The sequence below is a fragment of the Anolis sagrei genome, chromosome 11 (genome assembly GCF_037176765.1).
Source record: "Anolis sagrei isolate rAnoSag1 chromosome 11, rAnoSag1.mat, whole genome shotgun sequence".
NCBI classification, from domain to species: Eukaryota; Metazoa; Chordata; class Lepidosauria; order Squamata; family Dactyloidae; genus Anolis; species Anolis sagrei.
Genome location: NC_090031.1, coordinates 8,281,252 through 8,295,000, shown reverse-complemented (window position 1 = coordinate 8,295,000; position 13,749 = coordinate 8,281,252). Strand labels below are relative to the sequence as shown.

General features: G+C 44.0%; 1 protein-coding gene across 2 annotated transcripts in view; it reads left to right on the top strand.

Moving 5' to 3' along the window:
* LOC132763682 (beta-1,4-galactosyltransferase galt-1-like) overlaps positions 1 to 12,061 on the top strand; it is a 23,050-nt gene extending 10,989 nt beyond the window's left edge. The window contains exons 2-4 of one of the 2 annotated variants that reach the window (XM_067471840.1): positions 388 to 557; positions 7,671 to 7,789; positions 10,404 to 12,061. In XM_067471840.1, coding sequence (XP_067327941.1) covers positions 10,446 to 11,759 — 1,314 coding nt within the window. In that variant the 5' untranslated portion in view covers positions 388 to 557; positions 7,671 to 7,789; positions 10,404 to 10,445 and the 3' untranslated portion in view covers positions 11,760 to 12,061. Of the gene's footprint in view, positions 558 to 7,670; positions 7,790 to 10,403 lie in introns of both variants that reach the window. The other variant, XM_060757385.2, reaches the window with a different exon arrangement.
* The last annotated feature ends 1,688 nt before the right edge of the window (positions 12,062 to 13,749 follow it).

Here is a 13,749-nt window from a genome sequence, read left to right as displayed (position 1 = left end):
TGGAACCGCTTGCCTTCAATTCTGTCCTGGTTTCCCGTACGCTCACCAAGCACCTCTACCTGAAATTATCACACGCTTGCAAATTAGTTGACTGTTTCTGCCTCCACTTCCTTGTGTGTTGTGTTGAAACCCCGTTGTTCATAGATGCTTTAGTAACAATGTCGGGCAGGTTTCTTAAGAGAAGCATGCGCTTGGCACAAACACAAACGAGAACGTTGGCACCCTCCACATGATGGTGATGGCAGCAGCAGCTCCTCCTTTCGCGAGAAAAGGTCTCATTAATTAAGCAGCAGCCTCCATCCTCGCACTCAGTGCACCTTTCACTTGGCTGCCCCTCAGTGCTTTATGATTCTGTGTTTTTTCCTCTTCGGCTTCCTCTGTTATCAGCACTTGTTTCCTGCGTGTGAAGCAGCCACACAGGAGTGGCCACCGCATCGAGTTCCCAATATTGATTGCCACTGACTTGTTTTGCCCGGTGACCAAAATGCTCGGAGCTTACATTGGTGATCTCCCAATTTTCCCATCTTACTTTCCCCAGAAATAACAACTCTTCACATGTAAGTATACAATTATTCTGTGCTGTTTCCTGTTTCCTGCACGTATGATACAAGCTGCTCTTCATGTTTTCTCTCCATTGTTACATGACGACAATTTCCAACTGCAAAACACCGAATCTTTTGTATTGTCGAAGACTTCCATGGTTGGAATCGCTGGGTTGTTGTAGGTTTTTCGGGCTATATGGCCATGTTCTAGAAGCATTCTCTCCTGACGTTTCGCCTGCATCTACGACAAGCATCCTCAGAGGTTGTGAGATCACAACCTTGCCATAGATGCAGGCGAAACGTCAGGAGAGAATGCTTCTAGAACAGTGGTTCTCAACCTTCCTAATGCAGTTTTTATGTTGTGGTGACCCCCAACCATCAATTTATTTTCGTTGCTACTTCACAACTATAATTTTGCTCCTGTTAGGAATCATCTTGTAAATATCCAATATGCAGGATGTATTTTCATTCATTTGGCACAAATACTCGATACGTCCAAATTTGAATACTGGTGGGGTTGAGGGGAGGATTGATTTTGTCATTTGGGAGTTGTAGTTTCTGGGATTTATAGTTCACCTACAATATCAAAGAGCATTCCGAACTCCACCAATGATGGAATTGAACCAAACTTGGGACACAGAACTCCCATGACCAACAACAAATTCTGGAAGAGTGTGGTGGGCATTGATCTTGAGTTTGGGAGTTGAAGTTCGCCTATATCCAGAGAGCACTGTAGACTCCAACAACGATGGATCTGGACCAAACTTGGCACGGATACTCCATACGCCCAAATGTAAACACTCGTGGGGTTTTGGGAAAATAGACCTTGAGATTTGGGAGTTGTACTTGCTGGGATTTATAGTTCACCTACAATCAAGGAGCGTTCTGAACTCCAACAATGATAGAATTGGGCCAAACTTCCCACACAGAGACCCCCATGACCAACACAAAATACGGTGTTTTCTGATGGTCTTTGGAGACCCCTCTGACAGCCCTTCGCTACCCCTCCAGGGGTCCCGACCCCCAGGTTGAGAAACACTGCCATAGATGCAGGCGAAACCTCAGGAGAGAATGCTTCTAGAACATGGCCATATAGCCCGGGAAACCTACAACAACCCACCGAATCCTTTGATTGTACAATATGACAAAATCCTCGTTGACTAAAATGCTCCAATCTTCAGAAACTTTATAACGTTCGAAAGCATAACAACAACTCGTATGTATTAAAATTCCCGATATTTACTCAAATCCAGCCGTCATTCTGTTTCCTAGGAGCTATAAATAAGTGTCTCGTGGGCATCACATTTTAAGACTCAGATTGAACTCTTGCTTTATTCCAAAGCAAAATATGGGTTGGGTTGCTGTGAGTTTTCTGGGCCGTATGGCCATGTTCCGGAAGCATGCTCTCCTGATGCTTTGCCTGCATCTATGGCAGGCATCCTCAGAGGTTGTGAGGTCTGTTGGAAACTAAGCAAGTGGAGTTTATATACCTGTGGAATAATGTCCAGGGTGGGAGAAAGAACTCTGGTCTGCTTGTGGTGCAAACTAGCATTTTACCTTCTATCCTTCCCCCCCCCCCCCTACCTATATGGCAGTGTAGGAGCCCCCGGTGGCGCAGTGGGTTAAAGCACTGAGCTGCTGAGCTTTTTGATCGAAAGGTCGCAGGTTCGATTCCGGGGAGCAGCGTGAGCTTCCGCTGTCAGCCCTAGCTTCTGCCAACCTAGCAGTTCGAAAACATGCAAATGTGAGTAGATCAATAGGTACCGCTCCAGCGGGAAGGTAACAGTGCTCCATGCAGTCATGCCGGCCACATGACCTTGGAGGTGTCTACGGACAATGCTGGCTCTTCGGCTTAGAAATGGAGATGAGCACCACACCCCAGAGTCAGACATGACTGGACTTAATGTCAGGGGACTACCTTTACCTTTACTATATGGCAGTGTTTTTCAACCTGGGGGTCGGGACCCCTGGTGGGATCGTGAAGGGGTGTCAGAGGGGTCACCAAAGACCATCAGAAAACACAGCATTTTCTGTTGGTCATGCGGGTTCTGTGTTGGAAGCTTGGCCCAATTCTAACCGTGGTGGGGTTCAGAATGCTCTTTGATTGTAGGTGAACTATAAATCCAATCAACTACAACTCCCAAATATCAAGTCTATTTTCCCTAAACTCCACCAGAGTCCACATTTGGACATACTGATTTTCATGCCAAGTTTGGTCCAGATCCATCATTGTTTTGAGTCTACAGTGCTCTCGGGACATAGGGGAACTACAACTCCATAACTCAAGGTCAATGCCCACCAAACCTTTCCAGTATTTTCTGTTGGTCATGGGAGTTCTGTGCCATGTTTGGTTCAATTCTATCATTGGTGGAGTTCAGAATGCTCTTTGATTGCAGATGAACTATAAATCCCAACAACTACAACTCCCAAATGATGGAATCAATTCCCTATTCGAATTTGGGTGTATCGGGTCTTTGTGCCAAATTTGGTCCAGTGAATGAAAATACATCCTGCATATCAGATGTTTACATTACAATTCATAACAGTTGCAAAATTACAGTTGTGAAGTAGTAATGAAAATAATGTTATGGTTGGGGGTCACCACAACATGAGGAACTGTATTAAGGGGTCGCGGCATTAGGAAGGTTGAGAACCACTGCTTTAGGGAAACGTAACTTCCTCTTTTCAAGGTATTTTTACCTTTAAAGGCTGGCCATGTGGCCTGTCTCCATTTTCCTGCCTCTTCTCCTTTTGTCTTCTCTAGAGTGAGGAAGCATCTTGCCATTGTCTAAGGCAAGATGTAATAGATATAGTTACTTTGATTATTTTTCCTTTTCCCTTTTCCTTAGAAGTTTGATCATTAATGCATCATTGGAGCAGGGTTTTTTTCCAATCTTGACTAAAACAGGCTGTGGTTCGTCCACTCCTTAAAAAGGTCTCCCTTGACTCCATGGTGCTGAACAATTACAGGCCGATCTCCAACCTCCCCTTTTTGGGCAAGGTGCTGGAGCGGGTGGTCACCTCCCAGCTCCAGGGTTTTCTAGATGACATCAATTACCTGGAACAGTCACAGTCTGGCTTCAGGCCTGGCCACGGAACCGAGACAGCTTTGTTGCCTTGGTGGATGACATCTGTAGAGAGCTGGACGGGGGAGTGTGACTCTGTTGGTCCTCTTGGACATCTCAGCGGCTTTCGATACCATCAATCATGGTATCCTTCTGGTACGGCTCTCTGGGATGGGTCTCGGTGACGTCGAGCATGCCCCCCTCCCAACAAGGGATGGTGACTTATAGTTCCTCAAAGGACAAAGGTACCAGACTGCACAATAGGGGTTAAGTCTTGGTCACATTGCCAAGGCACTGACAACAACAAGGACCCCACGAGGCTTTTGGGAAACGGCTGGATCTTGGGACTTCTGCCCTTCGTGAGAGTTGTAGTTTCCCAAGGACCAAAGTGTGAATCAGTTGCAGCACAGCTGGGGTTTCATCTGCCAGCCTTCCCAATGATCATGGACTCTCTGCCTGCATGTCTTGGACTTCAGTACATACTATCTCCCTCATAAACTTTCCTCAAAGACCTTTTAAAACATTGGACTTCAGGCTTCTTCATGAAAATTAATCCTCTTATTAAATATACTTGGGATGTGGGACAAAGATGGGGTTTTGTTGCTATGAAATGCTTATAATTTGAATGTATGTATCTTGCTATGAAATATCTTTTGCCCCCCTTTACCCTTGCCCTTTGCCCCAAACAAGGCGACCAGGAAAAACCACTCAGTGCCCGAGAGGGCTGTTGTTCCCTCGAAACCAACCTTATCACAGACATTTGCATGGACAATAGCAACTGGAAATTCTTTGTTTATTTTTCTGAGTTGGCCTGGTAAACAGGGAATTTCTCTGGTCACATTTTAATTTAATCACAAAGGGGCGAGACTGGCCCCAGGGGTCTTCTTGCCCGGCCCTGTTTGTTTCATCCAAAAACCCATCAAAACCAATACACCTTATCTGATCCTGGAAGGGAAAACCTGAATCAAATGGTTATCCCTAAATCACTGATCCATCACAAGAACAAAAAAAAAAAAAACTGGTTTCCTTGGCTGGCTGATCCCTCGGGCACAGGACAGTAGAATGTCATCATCATCTCTGGACACAATGCTCCTCTTCCGTCCTGCCTCCCTCTCCCTGATTTGCTAAGGAGCCAAAGAGGGAGGGAGTTTTGAAACTTTCAAAATTGTATTTTGCTATAAATATGCTTTTGATCAATGTATTGGTATGCTTGCAGGTGAATGATCACTGCAATTGCATCCGCTTCAGCTGAATCGCTAATAAACCTCGTTGCCACTTCTTCGCCTTGGCAAGAGTCTCATTTCAATTATTAATATCAATAAAATTGCTGGAATCAGGCTTCCCTGAAGGCTTGCCAAGGTAGCGTTCTCTCTTTGGTGGGAACTAAGGGTCATCTCTCCTTGGAGTTGACCCCCCTAAAGTCTCATTTGGCTTCATTGGGGGCACGGTTCTGTTCTGGCTCCGGTCCTTCCTGGAGGGCCGATCCCAGCTGGTGAAGCTGGGAGATGCCTGCTCGGACCCCTGGCCTTTGACCTGTGGGGTCCCGCAAGGCTCTATTTTATCCCCCATGCTTTTTAACATCTACATGAAACCGCTGGGAGAGGTCATCCGGAGTTTTGGAGTTAGGTGCCATCTCTACGCAGATGACACACAACTCTATTACTCATTTCCATCTAATTCCAAGGAAGCCCCTCGAGTGCTGGACGAGTGCTTGGCCGCTGTGTCTATCTGGATGAGGAGGAACAAGCTGAAGATCAATCCCGACAAGACAGAGGTCCTCCTGGTCGATCGAAAACCAGATCGGGGTATAGGGTGGCAACCTGTGCTGGATGGGGTTACACTCCCCCTGAAGCCACAGGTCCGCAGTTTGGGAGTCCTCTTGGATTCATCGCTTACGCTTGAGGCTTCGGCGTCGGCAGTGTCCGGGAGGGCTTTTGCACAATTGAGACTCGTGCGCCAACTGCGACCGTACCTGATCTGGCCGGGGTGGTCCATGCCTTGGTCACCTCTAGATTGGACTACTGTAATGCACTCTACGTGGGGCTGCCCTTGAAAACGGCTCGGAAATTTCAGTTAGTCCAACGAGCGGCGGCCAGGATGTTAACTGGTGCTCAACCCTCCTGTTCAAGGAGCTCCATTGGCTGCTGTTCATTTTCCGGTCCCAATTCAAGGTGCAGGTGCTCACCTACAAAGCTCTAAATGGTTTGGGACCAGCCTACCTGCGTGACCGCATCTCCGTTTATGAACCCACACATTCTCTTCGTTCATCTGGAGAGGCCCTGCTCGCGATCCCACCTGCGTTGCAGGCGCGTCTGGTGGGGATGAGGGACAGGGCCTTTTCTGTGGTGCCCCCCCCCGACTTTGGAACACCCTCCCCAAGGACATCAGACAAGCCCCTACACTGGCAGTCTTTAGGAAGAGCCTGAAGACCTGGCTGTTTTGGTGTGCCTTTCCAGAATAGGAAACTCCAGCAATATGTCCCAGAAGCACTTTATCAGAGATTTAAGATTGTATGTACATTGCACTTACCCTAAAATCCTATATTTCATCTGTCATACTCAGCACTTTTTAATCTGTACCCATTACATTCGGCCCGGCCCTAGTTTTATTGTGTTATGGTGTATTGTTTTTATTGTTTACTGTTATTGCTTAACGTTTTGATTTGCTTTATAATGTTATGTGTATTGTTATGCTGTTGTTTTTATTGAGGCCTTGGCCTTTGTAAGCCGCATCGAGTCCTTTGGGAGATGTTAGCGGGGTACAAATAAAGATAATAATAATAATAATAATAATAATAATAATAATAATATCATTTCTGTTGGAGGACCTGCAGTTGGATAATATTGGATGTAAATATCTGTCTCGCAGTTCTGTATATGCCAAGGTGCTTGTTTATACAGCAATTGTCTTCCCAACCCTGCTATACGCCTACGAAACATGGACTGTCTACAGACGTCACATGCAACTCCTGGAACGATTCCATCAGCGTTGCCTCCGGAAAATCCTCCAAATCTCTTGGCAAGACAGGCGGACAAATGTCAGCGTGCTGAAAAAAGCAAAGACCACCAGCATTGAAGCGATGGTCCTCCACCATCAACTCCGCTGGACCGGCCACATTGTCTGGATGCCTGACTACCGTCTCCCAAAGCAGTTTCTCTACTCCGAACTCAAGAATGGAAAACGGAATGTTGGTGGGCAGGAAAAGAGATTGAAAGATGGGCTCAAAGCCAACCTTTAAGCTCTGGCATAGACACTGAGAACTGGGAAGCCCTGGCCCTTGAGCACTCCAGCTGGAGGTCAGCTGTGACCAGCAGTGCTGTAGAATTTGAAGAGGTACGAATGGAGGGTGAAAGAGAGAAACGTGCCAAGAGGAAGGCGAGTCAAGCCAACCCCGACTGAGACTTGGAAACCAATGCCCTCACTACAGGAGAAGATGCAGATCAAGAACAGGGCTCCACAGCCACCTACAGACCCACCGCCAGAACACCGACCTTGGAGGACCATCATCCTCGGACTATGAGGGATCGCCTAAGTAAGCAAATGAACTTTTGACCAGTAATTTAAACAGTCTCATTAAGATTTGAGCTTTTACTGGAGGCATTCCTAGCTCTGGCCTTACTGCCGCCATCAGTGTTGTTCTGGAAAGGCCCAGGAGGGTGCGAAGCTGCAATCTTGGCCAGATTGATGTGCCCCCAAATTTCAGCCCCAAATATAAGTGTTAGCATTATTTTTGTCTTAAAGACTTCCTGGGCAGGTCTGGTTGTGCCTGGGCATCTATGACTATGATTCTAGTCAGGGGCATGCAAGCCATTACTTTTCTGAATACGGTCCATTTCTAGTATGATCGTTCTCATTGTTCAAGTTTGCTTTCCTATGACGCAAATTGTGAAATGTGCATTGCTCCATTGTAATGTGCAATGTATAACATGCAGTGCGCCAGCGTAAAGCACATTTGTGCCGGATCACTGCTTTGCAGCATTGTTCTGCCAACTTTGTGCTCTCACCCCCCCCCCCCCCCCAATGGGGTGTGTGCTTCACATAATGTTTTTGGTCCATTGTCTAGGTTTTGTTTCTGACCCTCCATCCGGAGCAGGCGCCTTTCCGGAGCAATGAAGGATTATATCATGGAAACAGTCACTCAAATTCATGGCAGAAGAGGATGGTGATGAATATGAAAGAAAGGTAGGTGTTAGGGGAATTGTAGCTGCTTCTTGGAAACAGCGAGGTGCGCAATTCTGGTTCCAATTGTGTAAAATACCTTTACAAACATGGCTGGCGACTTGCAGATCAAGCTGATAAATTTTGCCCGTGGTTTCTGGTGCAGGCTGGCAGCAACAATGGGACTTATCTAGGTGATTAACCAAATCCAGCAGTTTTTGTTTTATCTCACATTCAGCACTTTAAATATTTGTCTATAAGCAAAAACCAAAAGGAAAAAAAGGAACGGCCCAATATCTCTATGAAGAGATGGATTCCAAGTTATAAATTATATAATTTCCTATCCCAAATAACTAGCTGCTTCCTGTAGCTCCCGCAAAAGATGACAGCTGCTAGTTTGTGTTGTTTTTAGTTCCAGCATTATTCTTCCAATCCATTGTGCCATGTAATGTCTTTTTTTGTAAAGACATTTTGTGAGAAAACAGAGGATTATGTATCATAATTGGACCCCCCCCCCGGTGGCGCAGCGGGTTAAACTGCTGAGCTGCTGAACTTGCTGACCAAAGGGTCTACAGTTTGAATCCAGGGAGTGAGGTGAGCTCCTGCTGTTAGCCTCAGCTTCTTCCAATCGAACAATTCGAAAACATGCAAATGTGAGTAATAATAATAATAATAATAATAATAATAATAATAATAATAATATTTATACCCCGCTACCATCTCCCCCAGGGGACTCGGTGCGGCTTACATGAGACCGAGCCCAGAATACAAAAATATAAGCAATAACAACAATACAAGGAATTAAAATCAAACAAGACAGTAAAACAATAGCATAAGCATTAACAATAGGACAATACACTTTAAAATCTATGGGTAAGTGAAATGTAATTAAAATTAAAAAAAATTACATGGGCATGGGTGAAAATTTTACATGGACATGGGCGAAAAAGTGATGGGGCGTTTGTGGAAACATACAAGCAGACCTAAACAATATAAAGTGCTTTGGAGGACAATGTGCTATGGGATCATTATTCTGGGAAGGCACACTGGAACAACCACGTCTTCAAGCTCCTCCTAAAGACTGCCAGAATTGGGGCATGCCTGATGTCCTTAGGGAGTGAGTTCCAGAGTCGAGGGGCCACCATCGAAAAGGCCCTCTCTCTCATCCCCACCAATTGCGCTTGCGATGCAGGTGGGAGTGAGAGCAGGGCCTCTCCAGATGATCGAAGAGATCGTGTGGGTTCATATACGGAGATGCGGTCACGCAGGTAGGCGGGTCCCAAACCGTTCAGGGCTTTGTAGGTGAGAACCTGCACCTTGAATTGGGTCTGGAAAATGAATGGCAGCCAGTGGAGCTCCTTAAACAGGAGGAGTAGATCAATAGGTACCACTCCGGCGGGAAGATAACGGGGCTCCATGCAGTCATGCCAGCCACACGACCTTGGAGGTGTCTACGGACAATGCCGGCTCTTCGGCTTAAAAATGGAGATGAGCAACACTTCCCAGAGTCAGACACAATTAGACTAAATGTCAAGGGGAAACCTTTCCCTTTTTATATATCACTAGCTGTCCCCTGCCACGCGTTGCTGTGGTCCAGTCTGTGTATATGTGTTTTGTGTGTGTATATATGTGTATTTGCATATATGTATGTGGTTTTGTACATGCGTTGTAATATAATTTTTGTTTTTTGAGTGTTTAAGTCTTTTTTGCTGTGTTTCTCAGTGTTTTAATGAGTGATGGTCACTCGTTGGCCTGATAGGTTTTGTGTGTATATATGTGTGTTTGCGTATACGTATGTGGATTTGTGCATGCGTTGTAATATTTTTTTGGTTTTTGGCTTTTTAAGTCTTTTTTGCTGTGTTTTTCAGTGTTTTAATGAGTGATGGTCACTCGTTGGCCTGATAGGTTTTGTGTGTATATATGTGTGTATATGTGTGTTTGCGTATACATATGTGGTTTTGTGCATGCGTTTTAATATTTTTTTTGTTTTTTGGCTTTTTAAGTCTTTTTTGCTGTGTTTTTCAGTGTTTTAATGAGTGATGGTCACTCATTGACCTGGATAGGTTTTGTGTTTTGTGTGTATATGTGTGTGTATATGTGTGTTTGTGTATATGTATGTGGTTTTGTGCATGCATTGTAATTTTTTTTGTTTTTTGGCTTTTTAAGTCTTTTTTGCTGTGTTTCTCAGTGTTTTAATGAGTGATGGTCACTCGTTGGCCTGATAGGTTTTGTGTGTATATATGTGTGTTTGCATATATGTATGTGGTTTTGTTTATGCGTTGTAATATTTTTTTGGTTTTTGGCTTTTTAAGTCTTTTTTGCTGTGTTTTTCAGTGTTTTAATGAGTGATGGTCACTCGTTGGCCTGATAGGTTTTGTATGTATATATGTGTGTGCATATATGTATGTGGTTTTGTGCATGCGTTGTAAATTTTTTTTGTATTTTGGCTTTTAAAGTGTTTTTTGCTGTGTTTTTCAGTGTTTTAATGAGTGATGGTCACTTGTTGGCTGAAAGGTGTTCTGTGTCCAAATTTGGTGTTAATCCCACAAACGAACATTACATTTTTATTTATATAGATATTAAGTCGTGGTTTGATTTTCTCCCTCTCTGTCTCTATTTCGCTCTCACTATTTCCTAGGTTAACTGAAATGGAATAATATACAGCCTGGTGGGGAGAAATATGTCAATCTATGGGGGAAAGGTTGCTGCTGGAACATTCCTTTTCATCTTTGTGTTGTCTTTCACATCATATTATTGGAAGAGAAACACAATAGAGTACGACAACAGAAAAAACAACCCACCAAAACTGTATGACTGCTTTCATAGAGGCCTGCCTACCAGAGACACCATCACGAGGCTCAAAGATAACCACAGCTTTATCATAGACCCGTATTTTGACAACAGGACTGGGTCGCTGATCCGTGCCATTAGCATCATTCACTTTGAAAAAGTCAAAGAACTTTCTTGCATCTTCTGCTGCCAAAGTGGAAGCGAGATCCCCATTGTGACAGCTGAGATAGACTTCCACACAGACCGGTTTGATTTCCCTTATGGGACGGCGGACGTGCTCTGTTTGGAACCGCAGAACTGTTCTCCGAAATACATGTCGATTCTTCCCTCCCACGACCTGGATTTTGCCCAGCTGCCAATGTTCGAGATCAAAAACCGCCACTCCGGGGAGCCTTTGCTCGGATTCACGGTGTGCATCTCGACAATGTTCGGAGGCTTCAACAACGTTTTGCAGTTCGTGCAGTCGGTGGAAATGTACAAAATACTCGGTGCACAGAAAGTGGTCGTGTATAAGAACGAATGCAGCCGGTTGATGGAGCGAGTCTTAGAGCATTATGTCTCCGAAGGGGTGGTTGAAATTATCCGCTGGCCCATCGATACGTACCTTCGGGCTTCGTCTTATTGGCATCACTCCATGGATCCCCAAGACATTGGCTACTATGGGCAAATTGCCGCCTTGAACGACTGCGTCTACCATAATATGTACAGAAGTAAATATGTGCTGCTAATCGATACGGATGAAATTATTCTCCCACTCAAAGATGCAGATTGGAAATCTCTAATGGAAAGGCTTGAAAGGGATAATCCAGGAGCCGGGGTGTTCCTGTTTGAAAATTATGTCTTCCGTAACAACGTCTTCGCTGATACAGTGCCATTCAACTTCTCTTCTTGGAGGAGTGTTCCTGGGGTGAACATATTTCAGCACACCTTCAAAGAGCCCAACAGGAAAGGGGAGTTTAATAACAGGAAGATGGTTGTTCGGCCAGAGAAGGTGGTTCAGACCTCTGTCCATTCGGTGCTCAAGATGTACGGAGTTGATCCCGTGGCAGTTCCCAGCGATGTCGCCATTCTCTATCACTGCAGGAGGCCTGAACGTGCGGATGTGTCCAAGGAGGCCCTGATCCAAGACCTAGTGATTTGGAAATACAATGCTTCTCTGATTGCAAATGTGGACCGAGTCCTGCACAAATGCAATTGTTTGTAGGAAAAGAGGTTCCGCTTAAACACAAGGAATAACTTTGTGAAGGTAAGAGCCGTTCGGCAGTGGAATATGCTGCTTTGGATTATGGTGGAGTCTTCTTCTCTGGACGTTTTGAAGCAGATGTTGGTGGGCCATCTGTTGGGAGGGCTTTGATTGTGTCTTCCTTTGGTGCAGAATGGGTTGGATTAGATGGGTCCTTGGGGTCTCTTCCAACTCAATGGGCCCTTCCAGACTGGCCCTATATCCCAGGATCTGATCCCAGGTTTTCTGATAATAATAATAATAATAATACTAATAATAATAATAATAATAACAACAACAATCTATATAAATAAAAATGTAATGTTCGTTTGTGGGATTAACAGAACTCAAAAACCACTGGACGAATTGACACCAAATTTGGACACAGGACACCTAACAACCCAATGTATGTCCTTCACTAAAAAAAATTGATTTTGTCATTTGGGAGTTGTAGTTGCTGGGATTTATAGTTCACCTACAATCAAAGAGCATTCTGAACCCCACCAACGATGGAATTGAACCAAACCAAACATGACCAACAGAAAATGCTGGAAGGGTTTGGTGGGTAGTGTCCTTTGATTTTGGAGTTGTAGTTCACCTACATCCAGAGAGCACTGTGGACTCAAACAATGATGGATCTGGACCAAACCCTAGAGGAATACTCAATATGCCTAAATGTGAACACTGGTGGAGTTTGAGGAAAATAGAATCTTGACATTTGGGAGTTGTAGTTGCTGGGATTTATAGTTCACCTACAATCACATAGCATTCTAAACCACACCAATGATAGAATTGGGCCAAATCTCCCACACAAAACCCCCATGTGGGCCACAGCAACACGTGGCAGGGAACAGCTAATAATAATAATAATAATAATAATAATAATAATAATAATAATCTTTGTATTGTCAAAGGCTTTCATGGCTAGAATCACTGGGTTGTTGTGGGTTTTTTTGGGCTATATGGCCATGTTCTAGAGGCATTCTTTCCTGACGTTTTGCCTGCATCTATGGCAAGCATCCTCAGAGGTAGTGAGGTGAGGATGATGCTTGCCATAGATGCAGGCAAAACATCAGGAGAGAATGCCTCTAGAACATGGCCATATAGCCCGAAAAAACCCACAACAACCCAATAATAAACTTTATTTATACCCTGCCACCATCTCCCCAAGAGGACTCGTGGCGGTTTACATGAGGCCAAGATTATCCCAGATAATCTGGCAGTGCAGACTCATATAATCAAGTTTATAGCAGATCAGATCCTGGGATATAAGGCCTGTGTGGAAGGACTCTCAGATTTTATGACTGGTGCTAAAAACATAATACAAAACAAGAAAAAGATGGCTTATTTTGTAAACTGCACAGACTGGATATCACGCATGGTTGAAAGTATCAACACTGCTTGGAAGTAATGGACATGTTTTAAAAAGGGAAGTATATCTTGTTTGTTTTTGTTTTGAAATAGTTCTGTAACATAACCTCAGAGCTGAAGAACTCTTTCTGAATTCAAAAGATTGCATCAAACCATGTTTTCCCACACACAGCTCTTACAACCAATGATTTGCAACAGAATTGCAACAAAAGGCAGGACCTTTTGCACCAAGATTATGGAGTTTCCTCATGAATCTTATCCTTTTGTTTTTAATCGGTGAATAAAAATGTTTTTCACAAATCCTTTGGTTTGAGCCATTTTTTGCTCCATTATTTGTAGTGTTCCGAAATGCTTGGAGCACTGGTTTTTTGGATTTCAGATTATTATTATTATTATTATTATTATTATTATTATTTTACTGACACAAAAGCATAGTATGTCATAGCAAACGAGATCTATATGCTGGATTTCATATCAAAAAATCACAAGTTGAACACTTCCCAAGTGTCTAATTATTATTATTATTATTATTATTATTATTATTATTATTATTATTATTATTTGAAACACCACAAGATGAGTCCACAGCAGACACTCTGCT